The sequence below is a fragment of the Hyperolius riggenbachi genome, chromosome 8 (genome assembly GCF_040937935.1).
Source record: "Hyperolius riggenbachi isolate aHypRig1 chromosome 8, aHypRig1.pri, whole genome shotgun sequence".
NCBI lineage: Eukaryota > Metazoa > Chordata > Amphibia > Anura > Hyperoliidae > Hyperolius > Hyperolius riggenbachi.
Window position 1 is genome coordinate 67,815,940 of NC_090653.1, and position 21,107 is coordinate 67,837,046.

Here is a 21,107-nt window from a genome sequence, read left to right on the forward strand (position 1 = left end):
CAATCAGCGATGTGCTCGCACAGGCGTTTCCTCTGCAGCGTTGTGACCCTAAAGGTCACCGAAGTGAAAGTGATGGATGGCTGCAGATGGGAGCGGTGGGGAGAGGGGGTAATAAGCACTGCCTGGTCCAGCAACCCCTCTTCCCCCCCCCTCCCCCCACCCACACACACACATACACGGACCAGGCAGCATTATTTTTTTTTATTGTAGACCCGACTCGGGTTCTCTTTAAAGGGGAACTGAAGAGAGAGGTATTTGGGGGCTGTCATGTTTATTTCATTTTAATCAATACTAGTTACCTGGCGGCCCTGCTGGTCTATTTTTCTGCAGTAGTATCTGATTAAAACCAGAAACAAGCATGCAGCTAGTCTTGTCAGATTAGACTTATAAGTCTGAACCACTGAAACACCTGATCTGCTGCATGCTTGTTCAGGGGCTATGGCTAATAGTATTAGAGGCAGAGGATCAGCAGGGCTGCCAGGCAACTGGTATTGTCTAAAAGAAAATAAACATGACAGCCTCCATATACCTCTCTCTTCAGTTCCCCTTTAAGTCTAGTACACACTTTTAATTATGATTGGCCAATCACTGAGCAATCTTACCAACTCCATATAGTACGAGGGGGGTTAACCTTCACAATCTGAACATAGTATTCAGGAGCTCTTGAATCTTCTACTACATGAAGGTGGTAAAATTGGTCAGTGATTGGCCAATCATAATTGAAAGTGTGTACTAGGCTTTAGACCTGATACAACAGCAATGCAAAGCAAGAGTACTATCCACTTCGCTACTTTGCTTAGATTGTTGGCTCCTCTTAGGGACAAATAGTGATGTAAATTAAACCTGGTACACACATCCAATTTGTGATTGGCCAATTGTATCACTGCCATGTAGTATGAGAGCTTACCTACACAATCTATTTATAGTATTCGAGGTCTGTTGGACGTCATATTCATAAAGGTGCAAAAATTGGTCAGTTATTGTCCAATAAAAATTGGATGTGTGTATGCATACTAAGATGACAGAAGCATAATGGGGGTAGAAGCAGTGAGGGCAGATAAAAATGTTATTATTATTATCTATATATAAAGAGCTGCTGAGAGTACACTGAATAAAGCTTGGTACTCACTTTCAATTATGATTGGCCAATCACTGACCAATTTTACCACCTTCATGTAGTATAAGGGTAAAGAGCTTCTGCATACTAGGAGCTGATTGTGAAGGTTAACCCTCATACTACATGGAGTTGGTAAAATTGGTAAGTGATTGGCCAACCATAATTGAAAGTGTGTACCAGGCTTTAGTGTGGAACACTGGGCAGCTGCACTGAGGAATGTTCCTTCACTAGTGTTGCACCCTTGTCTGTATTTGGCCAGCCACAAACAAAGCTGTGTAACATACCAGTATACATTGCACAGTGATTATACCTTAGAAGAAAATACTGGTTTCTCCACATTTTATGACATATCTGATAACAAGACCGCCATCTGCTTGCCCTTAGCAGTCAGATCCCATGTCTAGAGAAGTCCCGAAGATCTGCACACTATATACAAAGCTTGCCCGGGGGATGTACGCAAGAAAGCTAAAGCTGCTACAAACAATCAGGTAGTTAGACAAGAACAACATAATCCCACTGCTATACATGCATGCAAGTTTATGTGGATAGTTTTGTACAGGTGCTTCTATGTATCTGTGAAAGATAAAGCAGAGATTCCTACTTCACAAATAGAAGAAATCCAAAAACCGGCAAAACTGCATCCAGATCAGCTCTCTGCAGTCAGTCATCCAGTGCTCAACAACATAACACGGTTACAGTAGGATTAGCCATACTATGCCAGGGAAAAAAACACATATATAAGTAGATAAATACTTGATCTACTTACATAACACATGTATTGTACTGTCCACGGTTTGATTTCAGTGAATTTTATATAGTAAATGAAGAGAATTCTGTTCCTGGTGGGGGCCATGTCTTTTGCCCACAGCTGAGGCTATATACTAATGTCATTTTTGCCCTCATCTTTTTTTTCTTTTCTCCTCCAATCGCTGAATTGCCTCAGCCTTGCTTGTAAACACAAGTGAGCAGGGGATTAGGTATCAGATATGCACTTAGGCAGGGAAATAAATGGAAGAGGAGGAATATATTATAGATAAAAAGAACCCCCAGCATGCAGCTGTTTGGCACTGACTACTAAAGGGCCAGTGCTCCTTAAAGGATACCCGAAGTGACATGTGACATGATGAGATAGACATGTGTTTGTACAGTGCCTAGCATACAAATAACTGCTGTATTCCTTGTTTTCTTTCTCTACCTGAAAGAGTTAAATATCAGGTATGTAAGTAGCTGACTCAGTCCTGACTCAGACAGGAAGTGACTATAAAACTATAAAACACTTTCCTAGCAGAAAATGGCTTCTGAGAGCAAGAAAGAGGTAAAAAGGGGAATTTCTTATCAGTGAGGGTCACACTGTAGTCACTTCCTGTCTGAGTCGGGACTGAGTCAGCCACTTACATAACTGATATTTAACTCTTTCAGGCAGAGAAAGAAAAAAAGGAACACAGCATAGTTATTTGTGTGCTAGGCACTGTACATACACATGTCACTTCAGGTATCCTTCAAGTATTTGATAACCCCAAACCATAACAGCAGAAAAACTTTTGAAAGTTTTGAATGCAGGATTAGCATCTTTATAACTTAATACACTCAGACCAGTTGTTGTTGAAATTTGATTTTTATGGTGACAATCCCGCTTTAAAATGCAGGAATAGTTTTACTTAAACATTGAAGGATTAAAGCTTTAAAATGAAGCTGAGAGCCTGAATATAGTGTAGTATTTAAGTCAATAGTGGTATAAATAAAGAAATCAGTAATTATACAAACAAACATGGGTTACCTCACAGGCAGCCACTGATCAAGCAGGTGGGGAGAATTATAACCTGACCCCACTCAGGTGTAAAAAGTCGCTCTCTGTAGATCGGAAGAAATGGGGATACACCCATCCACCAAGGGTGGACTAGACTGGTAGAAATTTGTATACAGAGGCGCCAACAAGGATAAAATTGATTAAACCCGTTTAAAAAGGGGGACGTTGGTGGACTTACCTCCCTCGTAGAAAACAAACAATAGTAAGTTTGCTAAAAATCACATTTATTACAATCTCCAAGGTGCAACGTGTTTCACTTTAAGTTAATTGCCTCATGAAGCAGGATTGTGACCCGTGAAATGCGTTGCACCTTGGAGACTGTAATAAATGTGAATTTTAGCAAACTTACTATTGTTTGTTTTCTACAAGGGAGGTAAGTCCACCAACTTCCCCCTTTTTAAACGGGTTTAATCAATTTTATCCTTGTTGGCGCCTCTGTATACAAATTGCTACCAATTGAAGGATTAAAATGCAACACAAATACTCACATCATGGGCCCTGTACAACAGTGACGCTTCAAGCTCCTTGGACCACCATCAGTGGTCAGGAGAGACCCCTGACGATGGCGCAAGACCGGTCGGGAATTGGAGAGTGGGCACCATTACAGCAAACACTTTGCTTGTACATTATATGCGTTATTGAACTTGATGGGTCCCTGTTGTACAGGACCCACAATGTGAGTATTTGTGTTTCATTTTAATCATTCAATGCTCAAATAAAACTATTCCTGGATTTTTAAAAGCAATGACAGTGCCATGGAATCCCAATGTTACTTGAGTCCCCTTTTACACTTGCAGGGTAAACCTATGTTGCGTCACCTTATTTTACCGCAAGGGGACGAAAAAGCAATGAAAATCTATGGAGACTCTCACACTTATTGCAGTCCGTTGGGGTGCGCAGGAAGTATCCGATCCGACACAAGGGCCACAGTATGTTACTGCTAGCAGCTTAGCACACGTTGCTTGGCGTACATGGCATCTTGGCGCAGAGGCATTTTTGGCGGCTCACTCTGCTCCCGCACAAATTCGGGGTGGTGTTAAATACCATTACCCCTCCGAGTTGCTATGGCAATCACCAAATCCTCAATTGACTGCTATATCTGCACAAAGTTTTGGCACTACGCGGCGGGCGCCAAAAGGCCCTGCTGCGCGGTGCTTGGGTTAATGGAAGTCTATGGCCTACACATGTAGTGTAAACGATGGAGTACAGTGCATTGCAGCGTGCATGCGCGGACCAATGGGAATCCCAGGAAATCCCGATGACATACTTACTGCCCTTCCGTTGCTCTATAAGGTGCCGCTAGCCCCTCCGAAAGGTCACCGCCCACAGCTTCTGCGCATGCGTGATGCATTCTGTTACTATGGAGGTCTCGCGGAGACACAATGCGCAGCGCACAACTGAGTGGGAGGGGTAAGCAAGGCAAAACAATAGAGTCAGCCTATGCTAGAATGAGATGATCTGACATAATGAATTTCTCGCCGATGCATCAGGGAGTGTCGGAGACTGATGTACACACATTAAACTCTTGGCAATGGCAGCTCCTGAATAGCCGTTTTAGCTGAGAACAAGCTAAGGTGTGTACAAGGCATTTGTTCACTGTTCAACTCACCCTCCAGGCATACAACAGTCTTCTCCTTCTGTCGGCTTTGGACTCTTTAATCAATTAAAAGTATGAGAAATATGAGCACAATGAAAGAATTACTGGGTTAGAAACCTTCTTGATGCCTGCATCGCGCACATGCCTTTGTTGACTGAAGAGCTGTCAGATTCACTTTAAAAACCTGGTATGGTTTTAGGATGGTTGTGTATTGCTGCACAACCGATGTGTAGAAAAACTGTAACTACAAGGGGTACTCCTCTTACAGAACAAATGCTTTGTACAACCCAGTCTGTACAGAGTCACTATTCCAGTCAGACTTGAGTCAGAGCATCTGATCTGCATGCTTGTTCAGGGTCTATGGCTAAAAGTATTGGAGAACCGGGATCAGGAGGCAGCCAGGCAACTTGCATTGTTTAAAAAGAAATAAATATGGCAGCCTCTGTATCACTCTCATCTTAACCCCCTTGCCGTTCCAATTATGTCGGCACGGGGCGGCGCAGCACTTTTTTTTTATTTTAATTTTTTTTATTCATGTAGCTAGCCTAGCGCTAGCTACATGATAGCCGCTGACAAGCGGCATCCCCCTACCTACTCCGATTGCCGCCGGCGATCTTTGCAAGCAGGAAATCCCGTTCAGAACGGGATTTCCTGCTTGGCTTCTCCCGTCGCCATGGCGATGATTGCGATGACTTCACCAACATCATTGACGTCGGGACATCAGAGGGAATCCCGATCCACCCCTCAGCGCTGCCTGGCACTGATTGGCCAGGCTGCGCAAGGGGTCTGGAGGGGGAGACGGCGCGGCAGGTAGCGGCAAGCGGCGGCGATCGAGATATGCACGCAGCTAGCAAATTACTAGCTGCGTGCAATAAAAAAAATTGTGAAAATCGGCCCAGCGGGGCCTGAGAAATCCTCCTGCGCAGGTTACCCCGAGCTGATTTTTTTTGTGGTCGAAAAAAAGCAAGTTTAACTTACCTGGGGCTTCTACCGGTCCCCTGCAGCCGTCCTGTGCCCATGCCATGCCAAATCAATCCTCCCCCACAGCAGCTCAGTTTTGTTTCTGCTGACTGATCAGTCAGCGGGCCACTGCGCCTGCTCGGCCCTGGCCACGCGCGTACTCATTAGTGCTCCCGTCGGCGCGGATCGGTTTGGCACGGCACAGTACAGCTGTAGGGGCAGGTAGAAGACCCAGGTAAGTTAAACTTGCTTTTGTTTTTTAAACGCTTTAGGTTACCTTTAAGCGTCAAGAGGGGAGGTTGGGATTAGGGAGAAGAGGGAAACATTAGCATTAGGCATCAGGGTAGAGGTTAGGGTTAGGAATCTGTTGTGTTCAGTAATCACAGATGCAGACTAACTGCATATTAACTGTATATTTGTCCTAGCGTCTGGGATGCGGCGAAAACGTCACTTCCGTGCCGTATCACGTTGGTATGAAAGTCACCGTAGACTTTCATTGCCCTGCGATGGGGTGCGGTAAAAATACCGCACTGCCCCAGTGTAAAAGGCCCCTGAGGGTTTATCTGTTATCGACAGGCTGCCAAACTGCCTTACCTTACCTCAGCAGCACTGCAATACCACTTCCAGTTCTCCCTGAAACAATGGTCACATTCCTGCTGTGATATCCTGTTACAGCCCGATAAGCTGTGGCTGGATCTATGTTTGAATATGATCTTGGTCAGCTGAACATAGATTGCATTGACTAGGTTTCCTCACAGCAGGGATCCAACTCTGACCCATCAATGGCAAACTCTACTTGAGAAAACAACATTTCACCATACTAATGGTTATTCATTGTACTGCTCCCTCCCGCGGACTCACCTTCTAGCAGTGACATTAAGTGGAAACTATTACATTGTTTGCCATACCTTAACCTACCATATTGTGAATAACTACTCAAACATGCCACGGTAATGACATAATTGTGTGAATTGTAAACGAAAGCCACCGCCACACACAAATACACCATCCTGAATGAAGTATTGGAAAGTGTACGGACTAGGTGCAAAGTCCAAAAGACCTTCTTCCTATTAACTGAGCAGATTAAAGGGTACCTGAAATGGGAAAAAATGTATAGTGGATAGTCACTTCCCCTACCCTCCTCTGCCTCAACTTTTCAGTGCTGGGACCATCTGAACATATTTGACAAGCCTTGTTGAATATGTTCTTGCAGCCCCACTCCTGTCCATGTTCGATCCAATCCGCACTGTGCAGATGCAACTTGACCTCATGTACTTTGCGTTTTTTTTAATGTTACACATTTTCATAATAGTTTTCCTTTAATAAGAAGCCAGCCAGATGCTGGTCTCTCAACATGGTGCCAGTGGCGTAGCAATAGGGGTTGCAGAGGTTTCGACCGCACCAGGGCCCTTGGGCCAAAGGGCCCTTTCTCAAACGCAGTATTGGCTCTTTATTGATCCCTTACTGGTAATAATCCCTTCTGTATATGATTTGAATAGTGGTAATCATTAACAAGCTATTCCCCATGTCCTTCTTGCAGCGTTAACAGTCGGGACATCGCTATCTGAGATTGGGGAAGAGGAAGAGGCAATCTGAGAATGGGGGATTGGGGAAGAGGTCCTCTACCCAATTGCAATGCCTGGAATGAATGGACATGACCGTGAGCAACAGCCATGTGCATTCATAAAACAGGAAAGAGTCACAGTTTAGTTAAATGTAAAAAAAAAAAAAAATGAACACTTCCTATAAAACAAGAGTGTTCACTAGCGCCTTCTAGTGGCCAAAAAGTAAAATTACACATAGAGGCACATACATACACTTATATACAATATTAATAAAATGAATAACTTAGCTTCCAAAGACACCCCCCCCCCCCCCCCAAGAAAAAAAAACACTTGTTAAAAAAAAACAGTTAAAAAAAATTACATAAATATTTGCCTTAGGGACTTTTTTAATGTATATTGTTTGTGGGAATATTACTATAACTTTACTACATGGGGGCTTGTAATTATGGATCAGAAAAAAACAAAAAACTGAAAAATAACACCTATATTTCCAGATAATATATTATCGCCATACATTGTGATAGGCACATAATTTAAATGGTTCAATAATCGGGCCAACTGGACAAATAAAATGTGTGGATTTTATCCACAGGAGAACGTTTTATTTTAAAACTATGATGGTCAAAAAAACTGAGAAATAATGAATTTTTTCCATTTTTTTTCTTATGTTTCCCGTTTAAGTGCATTTAGAATAAAAAAAAAAATTCTTAGCAAAATGAGCTACCCACAGAAAGCCTAATTGGTGGCGAAAAAAACAAGGTATAGATCATTTTGTTGTGATAAGTAGTAATAATGGTATTGGTGAATTAAAGGGAGGAGCACTGACAGGTGAAAATTGATCTTGTCCGTTAGGGTAAAAACCCCTATGGGGTGATGTGGTTAATGTGGATTTTTCAAATGTAACATTTCTGGACATCTATCAATTGTATCACAATTACCACTGCACAGCACTCATTGGTTTCTGCTTATTAGTGAAAATAAATAAACCAAGTACAGTACAATACAGTTACTTTTTATTATTATTCAACCTAACAATCGCTTTTCCATATATATTATTTTCAAATTACATAACATGCATACACACTCTTTCATAATTCTATCCTTTTTGTTGTTTATACAAACTACTGTGAATGTCCCGCCAATACAACAGCACGAAAATAGGTACAAGTAAAAAACAATGTTTTTTTTTTTTCAAAAAGAGCTTGTAGAAATTATATTTTAAAAAATTAATAGAAAAAAAATATTTCAGTAAAATGACACTTTGCTGCGATACAATACACTACATAGCAAGTTCCGAGTTTTGTCTAGGGACAGGGATGGCGAAGTGATCCGACTTAAGGTGGACCCAAATTAAGAATATAAGATTTCAGAAATAACATTTATTTTCTAAATTATAATAATAAATAGCAGCCTTTTTTCAGCTGCATGATGACAAATATAAAATATTTTACATTTATTGGAGGAACCCCTCCCTACCTTTCATATTTCACAGAATCCGGCAGATTGGTGGAGTAGGTGGTGTCCAGCAAAGGAGGAATTGCTAATGGCTGCCACCTGTATAATCCTAGTTATAAAAGAGAAGGGTGAAAAGCAGGCACTGAAATGCTGATAGGCTTGAAGGAGAATTTATTTATCTTTGTATGTGTCAGAGTGGTGCAACTAAATATTTTGAATTAAAAAAATGTTTGGTTTGGGTCCGCTTTAAGAACATATTTAGGTTAAGAAAGAACCTACAGTCCCTATCTCGTTTGTTAACTAGGGACTAACTGTACTTAGATTCCATTTAAATTGAATGCAAATTTACAATCTATCACACACCATACAATTCATGGTAAAGTTGGTCTGAATTTCCTAACACGTCATGGGAAATTCAATCAATTTTCTCAGTCAAAAAAAACAAACTCTCTTTCAATCTTTTGGTACAACTGTTCCTTGTACAATCGAACTGCAGTAAAATCAAACAGAAAAATTGTAACGTGTGCTAGAATCAGCCACAATCTGAACCAAACCCATATAACCTAATGATTTCTGGTGAAACCTCAGCCTGACAGCGTTATCTAAATAAATCCATAAGCCCAGTGGAAGCATCTACTGTTTACTTTTTTTGTTTTTGTTTTTTTGTAGTTTTCTGAGGTGGAGTGTCTCTTTAATTATTCCTGAGGCAGAACAATGCTGATGTACTGTGGCTGCATCTCACATATACAGCTCTGTTTATGTTGGGAGAATGCGCTATCTGTCAGTCACACCTCTGTCGCTTGGCCAGGCAGTTGTCACAGCAAGGTGTGGCACACACACTATCCGTTGCTTACTGTGACCTGATCAATATTTATGGCAATCAGCTGATAGATTCCCGCCCCGACCTGGGTGTACTCTAGGCAACCGTAGCCCTCATCACCCTGTGCAGGGAATGCAGCCTCCTGTACTGTACAAGCACCATGTACTGGGCAGGTCAAAGGTGACTGGAGCAGACAGGTGCTGGCTGAGCAGACTGGTTTCCATAGCTGGAGCTGTGAGCAGGTGAGCACAACATGCCTGCCTTGCAGACCAGGAAGAGGATTGGAATCTGTTTGAATGAGACCAAGAGGAGAAAACTCAATTTTCACGTATTTGAGGAGCTGTGCAGGTAAGTCTCGTTCTCTCTCTTTAACTGGGTTGTGTAATACACTAAGTCTCCGGTTATAAGACTGTACAGGTGTGCTGCTATTGTTCGTATTACCTGCTAGCATAGTAATAGAATTTTTAAGGCACTTTTCAGAGACTATGTAGGCTGGAATGCAGATCATGTAGCTGCCATAGGACCCAGCACGATAAGGGGGCCCTGTGCTGCCTGCCTACATACTGTTTTACACTGAAAATAGCAGCATTAGAAACATACTTTGGGGGAAAAAGAATACAGTATATGTTTAGGGAAACTATATTTAGAATCGTAGTGCCTGCTACTGCTTTAGCATGGCACACATTTCAGTACAGGGGTTGCCTTAGAAACTCAGGGGAACCTTAAATGATGGTATCGCATGGGCCCCCACACACTAAGTTTCGCATCTGTACAAGTGTCAGATGTGCCTCAAATTTAGACATACTGCTCCGCAAGCCCTCCAACTTTTGAAAGCTGTCTCACATAGGCAGTTTGATTTTTGTTATGTTTGGTGGTTCTGTTTAAGGTGGACCACTAAATGCTATAAGTGCTGCTTTAGGGTTAAAAGTAACCTGAAGTCAGAGGGATATGGACACCAAAAGTAAACTGAGAGCCCACACTGGTGTAGTACGTTAGGTTGCAAGTGTTGATTAATAAAGATTAATGAATTATACTCACAAACACAGGTTACCATTCAGGCAACCACTATATAGGCAGACGGGGAGATTAGACCTGTCCCCACTCAGTTTAAGAAGTTGCTCCCTGTAGACAGGAGAAGAGGGGGTTGCGCCCGGGCGCCCCTTCAGCAAGGGTGGACTATAATATGAACTGTAAATTGGAAGGTGCCAGTACAGTATAAAATGCATTAAAAACTGTTTAAATGAGGAGGTTGTGATGGACTGACCTCCCGAAAGTAGACACAAATCTGTTGATTATTGTCAACAAGTAGCTTTATTCATATACTCCACAATGCAACGCATTTCGCAGGTTCAGTCCTGCATCATACAGGCAGTAATTGGATCAAACTATTGCAGTATGACAGGAACAGGTATAATACATTTTATACCTGTACTGGCACCTCTGTTCATGAGAGGGGCATGGAGGCTGCCATATTTATTTCCTATTAAACAATACCAGTTGTCTGGCAGTCCTGCTGATCTCATTTGCTTCAGTGGAGCCTTAAACAGAAACCTGTAACAAGCATGCAGCTAATCTAGTCAGATCTTGTCAGAAACCTCTGATTTGCTTGCTTGTTCCAGGTCTAAGGCTAAAAGTATAAGGGCCTGAGCCCACTGACGCAGTTGTGTCCGCTACTGTTCGCTTTTCAGCATCTGTGACATTGCTGTGTAGCTGAAAAGCGGGCACAACTGCACCAGTGGGCTCTGGCACTTAGAAGCAGAGGATTAGCAGGATTGCCAGGCAACTGGTTTTGTTTTAAAATCAAATAAATATATCTGTCTCACTTTAGGTCTGTTTTAGGAAAGCAAACTTTTGTTTTTCTTAACATCTTAGTTAGGGGGCTTTTAGGACCATTGTAGTCCCTTACACACTCCAATGAGTTCTGGGTCACCATGAGCTTGCTGGTTAGTCTGTGCCCCTTAATGGGGGGGGGGGGGGATTGCTACAGATAAAGATGTAGCAGCAACACATCTAGCAGACCTGTAGCACAGTTACTGGCAATGATATCCAGGGAAGCTTCTACCAGCTATGTCACACTAGCAATAACTTGACGTTCCATAGACTTGTAGTGCAGTGGCTGTAACCTGCTCCTTTATGCCAGGTACACACGATGCAATCGTCTGACAGATATACTGTCAGATCGATTATTTCCAACATGTCCGATCTGATTTCTGATCCATTATTTAATCAATTTTCCATTCTCTTCTATGAATAATGGATCGGCGGCAGGGTCGAACTGGGACACTGGGGGCCCACCAAAGAAATTTCAACCTGGGGCCCACACATCCCATGATTGCGGTGAAAAAAGAGTGTGACCATGCACCGGATGGTGGGAGTGGTCATGATGTATTATGGACAGGGCCAAATCTACATGATCTTAGCAGCATTGTAATTCAGAGACACTGCTGCCCAGCAAAACTTTGCATAGAGTCCCCTCCTTCAATATAAAGTAATGTCCTTCTTTGCAGAAGTTGCGACCGCATTGGGGCCCTTGGGCCAAAGGGGCCCCGAAGGGCCCTCCCTCAACTACAGTATTACCTCTCTATTGGTCCTGTGCTCATAATAATCACTTCTATAGATACTTTGAACAGTGGTAATCATTAACAAGCTATTTCCCATCCCCTTCTTGCACCTCTGACACTGTAGTTGCCATTGGCAGGTTTTGGTGCGTCATATCAATTGTTATGTATAGAGTGCTTGGGGGGCCCCATTGTAAAATTTGCATCGAGGCCTACAGCTCCATAGTTACACCACTGCTCTCAGCATGAGTGATTACAGCACTGAGAAGAGAATTTTTGTGTTGCAGGCAGCAATTGGAGCTCTGTCAGACAAGGAGGGGGGGGGGGGCCCACCAGAGACCTGGAGGCAGGGCCCACCGAGGGAAAAAACTGTACTACTGTGGTCCAATCCGACCCTGATCGGCAGTCTGGTCTGAAATGTTGGAAATAATTGATCTGACAGTAAATCTGTCAGAAAATTGCATCATTTGTACCTAGCATTAGGGCTAGTTCGCACTGCACTGGCGATCAGCGTAGCACTGCGACTAATCCAATGGGGGTGTTCTCACTGCAGCAGTTCAATTTTCTTCAAAGCGAAGATGTAAGACATGTAGCATTTTTTTGGTGATATGCAACTGTGTCAAAAAAAAAAAAAGAAATAAAAAAAAAAATGGCTTTGCTGCCCCCTGGCGGATTTTGATAAACCGCCAGGAGGGTTAACACATGATCATGACCAGCAAATCAAAACCTTCCAAATCTATCAGCTGATCAAACTGATCATGTGCTTCTCCATGAGTTCTCCAAGGCTGGGCCATCCCTACTTATAAATGACAGAGCCACATGATTCAGGTCAGATATGTGGAGTTACCTACTATAGATTGCATTGTAGATCAATACTAGTTAGCTATTAAGTGTTTACCTATGTGTGCATTATGTGTTCTTTGTACACAGATGTGTTGTATATACGGTATATCTGCATGCAGCACTGGACAGCTGCTTTATTAGTATACTACATCTTGCTCTTGCAACTGTCTGTGTTGTCTGTTTTCTTGTTGTAAAAATCTCTTTGATTAATAAAAAATCTTTAGGCTGTTTTCACAGTGGGACGTTAAAGGCCCACGTTACAGCAGCCAGTAACACAGCTTAACTCACAGCAATGATAAATCAATGTGCTCATTCACAGTGCCCACGTTGCGTTACATAGTAACGCAGCATGTTTAAAGGGGCACTATGGTTAAATTCTTTGTTTTTAAGTCACTGTAATATTTGTAGGTGTATGTAGAGCATAGTAGGTTACATGTAATGAGGCAGGTGACATTTTTTTTTACACTGACATACTGCTTGATTACTTTTAGAGTCACGTCGGCAGATTTAGCTTACCGACGCGACTCAGGGCAATCCATTTAGTTGTAGGAGGCATCTGTACCTGCTGAGTTTTGTCGTTACTGGTTACCCCTGTGTGCTGCGCTGTATGGCTTGTTCCTAATCTCAACCGCACAATCTGCACGTTACACAAATCCCCCATCCGCCGTAAAGAGCAGAATTTCATCTGCTGCGCACACTGGACTACATCATCCCTCCTTGGTGGGACGCAACTGCCGTGTGAGGAGGAACGCTGCGCAGCAAGGACCCCTGTAGCGAAGCTGGCAACAATAGGTGTCCGTTTCATTGCCAGCTTCGCTACAGGGGTCCTTGCTGCGCAGCGTTCCTCCTCACACGGCAGTTGCGTCCCACCAAGGAGGGATGATGTAGTCCAGTGTGCGCAGCAGATGAAATTCTGCTCTTTACGGCGGATGGGGGATTTGTGTAACGTGCAGATTGTGCGGTTGAGATTAGGAACAAGCCATACAGCGCAGCACACAGGGGTAACCAGTAACGACAAAACTCAGCAGGTACAGATGCCTCCTACAACTAAATGGATTGCCCTGAGTCGCGTCGGTAAGCTAAATCTGCCGACGTGACTCTAAAAGTAATCAAGCAGTATGTCAGTGTAAAAAAAATATGTCACCTGCCTCATTACATGTAACCTACTATGCTCTACATACACCTACAAATATTACAGTGACTTAAAAACAAAGAATTTAACCATAGTGCCCCTTTAAATAAAGTGCTGCATGCTGTACGTTATACTGGGCTAAGCCACGTTAGAATGTTTGCACATGCTCAGTAATGTTGGAGGAAGAGGTCTCCCCTCCTCCTCCGCCTGCCACATGGCTAATTTAATATTCACTGCACTGTGGAGACTTGTGGTGGAACTGTAGTGTTGTCCGGATCATGAAGGAATCGTTCATTTGATCCGGATCTTTTTGTGAGTCGAATCATCCGGATCATCGCAATGAAAGATTTGGTTCACAGTGGATGTCTGTCTGGAAGAAACAGGAACATACAGAATGTACAGTGCAGGGAAAGTTCTGTCCTGCTAGTCATTTCACCCAATCTGCTTCCCTAGTAAAATAATTCAAATGATTTGGTTCAAAGATACGGATCTTTTCAATTATCCCATTCAAATGATCCGAATCCTTAAAAAGATCCGGACTTCCTATCACTAACCTGGATCGGCTGCTTTGAAAGCTGCATAACGCAGCTCAATCTGACGTCCAACTTCAACACCACCATGCGTTGCATTAGGGGCACGTTATGCGACCATAACGTCCCCTAAAACGCAACGTCTTGGTGGGAAAGTAGCCTTAAAGTAAATCTGAAGCAAAAAAAAAGACACCTTATGATATAATGAATTGTAATGTGTAGTACGTATAATGAATTAGTAAAGAAAAGAGTCTCATATTTTTATTTTCCATTATATATCTGTTGTTGTTGTTTTTATTATTACATTGCATCATCATCATACAGTCAAAGTTGCCGTTTATAAACCACACTCTGTCTTTTAAGCTATAAAACAAAGCAGAAAAAATGATCCTTTCAACTTTCCTGCAGTAACACCTTATCTCAAGCTGTCTCTCAGGCCGGGTTCACATTGTAAACCGGCGTTAGCAGTGCGTCAAGCCTGCCGCACTGAACCGCCAAAAACAGGCCTTCAGGGAACACCGTGTTAGTACACGGTGTTCCCTGTCTGGCCACCAGCCAAGCAGGAAGTGACGTGCTCTTGCGGTCACTTCCTGCTTCGGGGTATGCAGAAAGTGCACGGAAGTGTATTGTAAAAGTACGCTTCCCCACATGCGCGTCGCGACGTCAACTTTTTTAAAATCCCTGTGTCACAATTCACTAATGACTTCCGGGCCGACGCAGATTGCCACAAATCACGCGTGGCAACATAGTTCTGCGCTAGCGTACCGCAACGCGGGAAGGATGAACTTCCCCATAGGGTTAAATTAGGCTGCGGTAGCAGTGCGGCAATTCGCTGAACCGCACCGTGCCAGTGTGAAAGGGCCCTCACTGTTTCTTGGCTGTTTAAGTGCTTTAGAAAACAGCACTGTGTTGGACGCAGCGAGTCCTCTGAGAAGCTCTTTTGCATAGATAACAAATAAAAGTATTTTTTAACTCTTCTTGTACTGAAAAACAATATGAGACTCTTTTCTTTGCTGCTAATGTTTTATTTCTTAGCTGTACTACACATAAAATTCATGATCTCACGAGTCAGGTTTGTTTAAAAAAAATTAATAAATTTGAAAGCACAGAGCATTTGCAATGGCAATGGCGTTTGGGTTTTATACAGTGAACTAACTAGCAATGTGATTTTGTAATGCTGTTTTTCTGCAATTGCATTTTGCGATTTCTACTGTGAGCTGACTTAGTTTCACCACAATAACAGCCATACAGAGCCCCTGATGATCTGTTTGGGAAAAGGAAAAGATTTCTCATTGGAAAGGGGGATTCAGCTACTGATTGGGATGAAGTTCAATCCTTTGTTACAGTTCCCACAGTTAGGGAGAGGGTAGAGTTAGTGTCAGGGATAGTTTGAGAGTAGGATAGTATGAGGCTAGGGGGAATTGCCAATAAACGTGAACGCCTGTTTAATCTTAAGGATGGGGTAATCTAATAGCAAAGTAAAAAAGTAAAAAAGATGAAGCCGGCACCATCTATGTAATTCTTCTGCTCTTTTATTTGTCAAAGCATTTCATGCTTTGACAAATAAAAGAGCAGAAGAATTACATAGATGGTGCCGGCTTCATCTTTTTTACTTTGCTGAATGATCCAGAGTGCTGCAGGATCGCTGGCCAGGCACATCGAATTGAAAGCCACCGTTTGGGAGGGTGCAGTCACATCATAATCCACAGGTAATCTAATAGCAGGGATACAGAGGCCCCACACCAGGGTGAGCAATCGGCTAGAAACGTGTTTATATAGTGTCGCTCAAGGATCGAGTAACGATTATTAGTGTGAGAACACGGATAATAGTAGAGATAAAGTGAGGGTAGGGTTAATGTGAGAATAGAGATAACAGGAGAGAGAGTGCAGGGTAGGTTAATCTTCAAACTATTCAAAAGATAAAGACTGAGTACTCTTTTGCACATAATAATCGCTTCCCTGATAAAATGCTTGGTTGATGCTGAACACACAGACACCACTGTTGGCATAAGGCGCATACACACGCCGTACTTTCAAACGACGGGTCCGTCAGACCCTCCTGCTGGGCGGTCGTTCTGCCCACAGTTGCACGTGAGTACAAGATGTCGGCAGACTGATAGGACTGTTTTTGACTGATCCGCCAACAGTTTTTACTCACGTGCAACTGTCGACCAGTGGCGTATTTGGAGAGGTGCAGGTATGGCTCATGCCATGGGTGCCGATGCGCCCATGGGCGCTATGCCTGTCCTGCACTTCTCCCATGCTGTGCCGCCTGCATCACCATTCATGGCCGCAGCCCCCTCCTCGCTGCCATACTGTCACGTCTGCGCTGTCTTGCCGCCTCCTCCCCAGAAACAGTAGGTGACACTTCCTGTATTTGAAGCGCACCCGCGATCACTGTGAGCCAGTGGATGCTCTTCTCCTGTGTTTTTGGTTGCGCTGAATAGAGGAGGTCTGTCTGCTGAGGAGGCGGGCGGGGGCAGAGACAGCAAGCATGGGAGCGGGGAGACAGCGCAGATGAGAGGTCTGTTGGTGTGCTGAGGATGGGAATGGCACAGCACGGGGTGGGGAGTCTTTTATTGCATATTCGTAGGGGACTATCTTTTCTATGGGGACACATCTGGCCATTTATACTTTGAGGGGAGGGGCTGCGTATCTATAGTATAAGCAGGGCCGGGCCGAGGCAGAGGCTGGAGAGGCTCCAGCCTCAGGGTGCAGTGTAGGAGGGGGCGCACAATTCATTCAGCTGTAATTCCCAATTGTGTTTGAAGCAGAAAGAAATAAGAAAAGGGAATACATGACAGTGACTGTAAGCCAGATAACTAGAGATTAAGGTGTTGGGAAGGTTGGGGGCCTTGGGGCACCTATAAGTCTAATAGCAATCAGTGTGTGACGGCTGGGGTGGGAGGGATGGGGGGGGGGGCGCACTTTGGTGTCTCAGCCTTGGGTGCTGAAGGACCTTGTCCCGCCTCTGAGTATAAGGGGCACATTCAGCCCATTATACTTGTGGGCGGGGAGGTATCTATACTATGGGGGACACATTTTGCCCATTATACTGGGTGGGGGCGGTTATCTATACTACGGGGAACCATTTAACCCATTATACTGGGGGGAGGGGGTTATCTATTATATGGGGGACACATTTGGCCCATTATGCTGGGGGGGGGGGGTATCTATACTATGGGAGACACATTTGACCTAATGTACGGGGGGTGGGAGGAGGGGCGGTGGCATCTATTCTATGGCGACACACATTTGGCCTATATATAGGGGGGGGTGGCATCTATTCTATGGGGGACTCATTTGGCCTATATATATATATATATATATATATATATATATATATATATATATATATATATATATACGTGCAATTTCAGAGTTTGCCATAGGCTCCGTTTTACCCAGATACGCCCCTGCTGTCGGCAGAACGACCGCCCTCCGAGAGGGTCTGACGGACCCGTCGTTTGAAAAACTATGGCGTGTGTACACGCCTTTACAGTCACTGTCTGTGAACTAGATGAGGAGAGGGTTAGGCTAGGTTCACACATAAATCTGCACATTTCTGGTCCAGTACATCCTGTACAGTCAGTTTACTATCAGTTTTATCTGACAGGATTGGAACTGTACACCTTTTGTGTGTGTACACAGTCACATCCATAGAAAAAAATGATACAAAACTGACTGGACTGGAACTGTACACCTATTATGTATGAACACACCCATAGAAAACTCATACAAAACTGACAGGACTGGACTGGACAGGAAATGTACAGATTTATGAGTGGACCAAGCCATAGAAAACTGATGCCATCTGTCAAAAACTGACAGAACAGGGTTGGACAAGTTTTATCTGTGAACCTAGCCTAAAGAGTTTACTGTGTGTATCGATACTGTGTATCTATACAAGATAAGAATCAGCATAATGACCTTTTAAAGAAAAACATTTATTTGTTGCAGCTTACATAATGCCTGTAATAAATCTGAAGTTTGTCTATTTCCTGCTTTCGTGGAAGCAGACAAAGAGTTAACATCCTGTGTTTACATATTAACTGTGCTGACACAGGTGAGACTGAGAGATCAAATCACACTCGTGAATCCTTACAGATGAGGGGGAATTAGACAGACTCTTCTCTCTAAAAACATACAAGGTGCATTTCTCTCTTGTTTCCTTGTGTGCTGTGCAATAGTTTAGGTCCACTTTGACAAGGGTATGTTAGACTTACTGTGGGATAACAGTAGTGCTGATTGTAAAGTTAGTGCGAGACTAGGGATAATGGAAACATTAGTGTGAGAGCAGAGATGATGATGGGGAGAGTGTATAGTCACTATACAGAGCTGGTGTGTGCGCTTTATTTTTCAGTGACCCGCAAAGCAAAGGCGATTATAGCATGATCTGACTGTGGTCGGTTTTGGGAAAATTCCAACACCTGTAACCAGACTCATCCATGTTCAGGGTGGGTTTATCTAAACTCGAAGGACTAGTCGTTTCCTGGCATTTCACTGGTGCATTCCTGGGCCTGGTAATGTAAAGTTTGCACTTTGCTGTAGTCCTGATTTTGTGAAGATTCACAGCAGAGTTGCAACCTGTGAATATTCATCATTCTCTCCATCATCCAACAACAAACAGCTTTACCATTATATCCTAGCAAATCATACTGGCAAATAGTGGGGAACTCCGGTAAAGCTGAGCTAATGAACCTGGTTACGATACAGGTATAGGCCAGATTGCTTCATCAACTTGGATACAATTGAATCCTTCAAAAACGGAGTAAAGCTTTGCACTGTAATTGAACATCAAAACAATACTTTGCAGCTTTATTGGCATTCCTACACTAATCACTCGTAATGCTGTCTTAACTGATATATACCAGTGGGTTGCAAAAGTATTCGGCCCCCTTGAAGTTTTCCACATTTTGTCACATTACTGCCACAAACATGCATCAATTTTATTGTAATTCCACATGAAAGACCAATACAAAGTGGTGTACATGTGAGAAGTGGATGGAAAATCATACATCATTCCAAACATTTTTTACAAATAAATAACTGCAAAGTGGGGTGTGCGTAATTATTCGGCCCCCTGAGTCAATACTTTGTAGAACCACCTTTTGCTGCAATTACAGCTGCCAGTCTTTTAGGGTAGGTCTCTACCAGCTTTGCACATCTAGAGACTGAAATCCTTGCCCATTGCCCATTATTCTTTGCAAAACAGCTCCAGCTCAGTCAGATTAGATGGACAGCGTTTGTGAACAGCAGTTTTCAGATCTTGCCACAGATTCTCGATTGGATTTAGATCTGGACTTTGACTGGGCCATTCTAACACACAGATATGTTTTGTTTTAAACCATTCCATTGTTGCCCTGGCTTTAGGTTTAGGGTCATTGTCCTGCTGGAAAGTGAACCTCCGCCCCAGTCTCAAGTCTTTTGCAGTCTCCAAGAGGTTTTCTTCCAAGATTGCCCTGTATTTGGCTCCATCCATCTTCCCATCAACTCTGACCAGCTTCCCTGTCCCTGCTGAAGAGAAGCACCCCCAGAGAATGATGCTGCCACCACCATATTTGACAGTGGGGATGGTGTGTTCAGAGTGATGTGCAGTGTTAGTTTTCCGCCACACATAGCGTTTTGCATTTTGGCCAAAAAGTTCCATTTTGGTCTCATCTGACCAGAGCACCTTCTTCCACATGTTTGCTGTGTCCCCCACATGGCTTGTGGCAAACTTCAAACGGGACTTCTTATGCTTTCTGTTAACAATGCCTTTCTTCTTGTCACTCTTCCACAAAAGCCAACTTTGTACAGTGCATGACTAATAGTTGTCCTATGGACAGAGTCTCCCACCTGAGCTGTAGATCTCTGCAGCTTGCCCAGAGTCACCATGGGCCTCTTGACTGCATTTCTGATCAGCGCTCTCCTTGTTCGGCCTGTGAGTTTAGGTGGATGGCCTTGTCTTGGTAGGTTTACAGTTGTGCCATACTCCTTCCATTTCTGAATGATCGCTTGAACAGTGCACCGTGGGATGTTCAACGCTTTGGAAATCTTTGTGTAGCCTAAGCCTGCTTTAAATTTCTCAATAACTTTATCCCTGACATGTCTTGTGTGTTCTTTGGACTTCACCGTGTTGTTGCTCCCAATATTCTCTTAGACAACCTCTGAGGCCCTTACAGAGCAGCTGTATTTGTACTGACATTAGATTACACACAGGTGCACTCTATTTAGTTATTAGCAATCATCAGGCAATGTCTATAGGCAACTGACTGCACTCAGATCAAAGGAGGCCGAATAATTATGCTCACGCCACTTTGCAGTTATTTATTTGTAAAAAATGTTTGGAATCATGTATGATTTTCGTTCCACTTCTCATGTGTACACCACAATGGCCTCGATTAATAAAAGTGCTGTCGGTAAGGTAAATCCGTGCGGGAAAACACAGCTGTCGGTATTTCAGCCTTCTGGGTGGTCATTCATAAAAATGTTTCTAGTTGTGATAGGAGTGCGGAGATATTCCGCTGTAGGCTAGCGTTAGGCTGTCGGTAGGCATGCGGAAACAGGAGAAGCTGGCCGAGTCCCTCCGTGCGGTGTTCTCTCTGCTGCTGCTTGGGAGGTCTATCCCATTCACTGCAATGTATTCCGCACGCTTCTCGCCACATCAGAGGTAGCGGTAATCATAGTTTCCTAGTATAAGCCATAGTTTCCTAGTATAAGTCATGGTTTCCTAGTATAAAA

The 21,107-nt window shown here is 43.4% G+C and overlaps 1 protein-coding gene across 2 annotated transcripts in view; it reads left to right on the forward strand.

The window, feature by feature from the left end:
• Positions 1-9,422: 9,422 nt before the first annotated feature.
• LOC137528880 (inositol-tetrakisphosphate 1-kinase-like) overlaps positions 9,423-21,107 on the forward strand; it is a 70,615-nt gene continuing 58,930 nt past the window's right edge. For both annotated transcript variants that reach the window (XM_068250602.1, XM_068250603.1), the window contains exon 1: positions 9,423-9,669. In XM_068250602.1, coding sequence (XP_068106703.1) covers positions 9,575-9,669 — 95 coding nt within the window. In that variant the 5' untranslated portion in view covers positions 9,423-9,574. The remainder of the gene's footprint in view (positions 9,670-21,107) is intronic.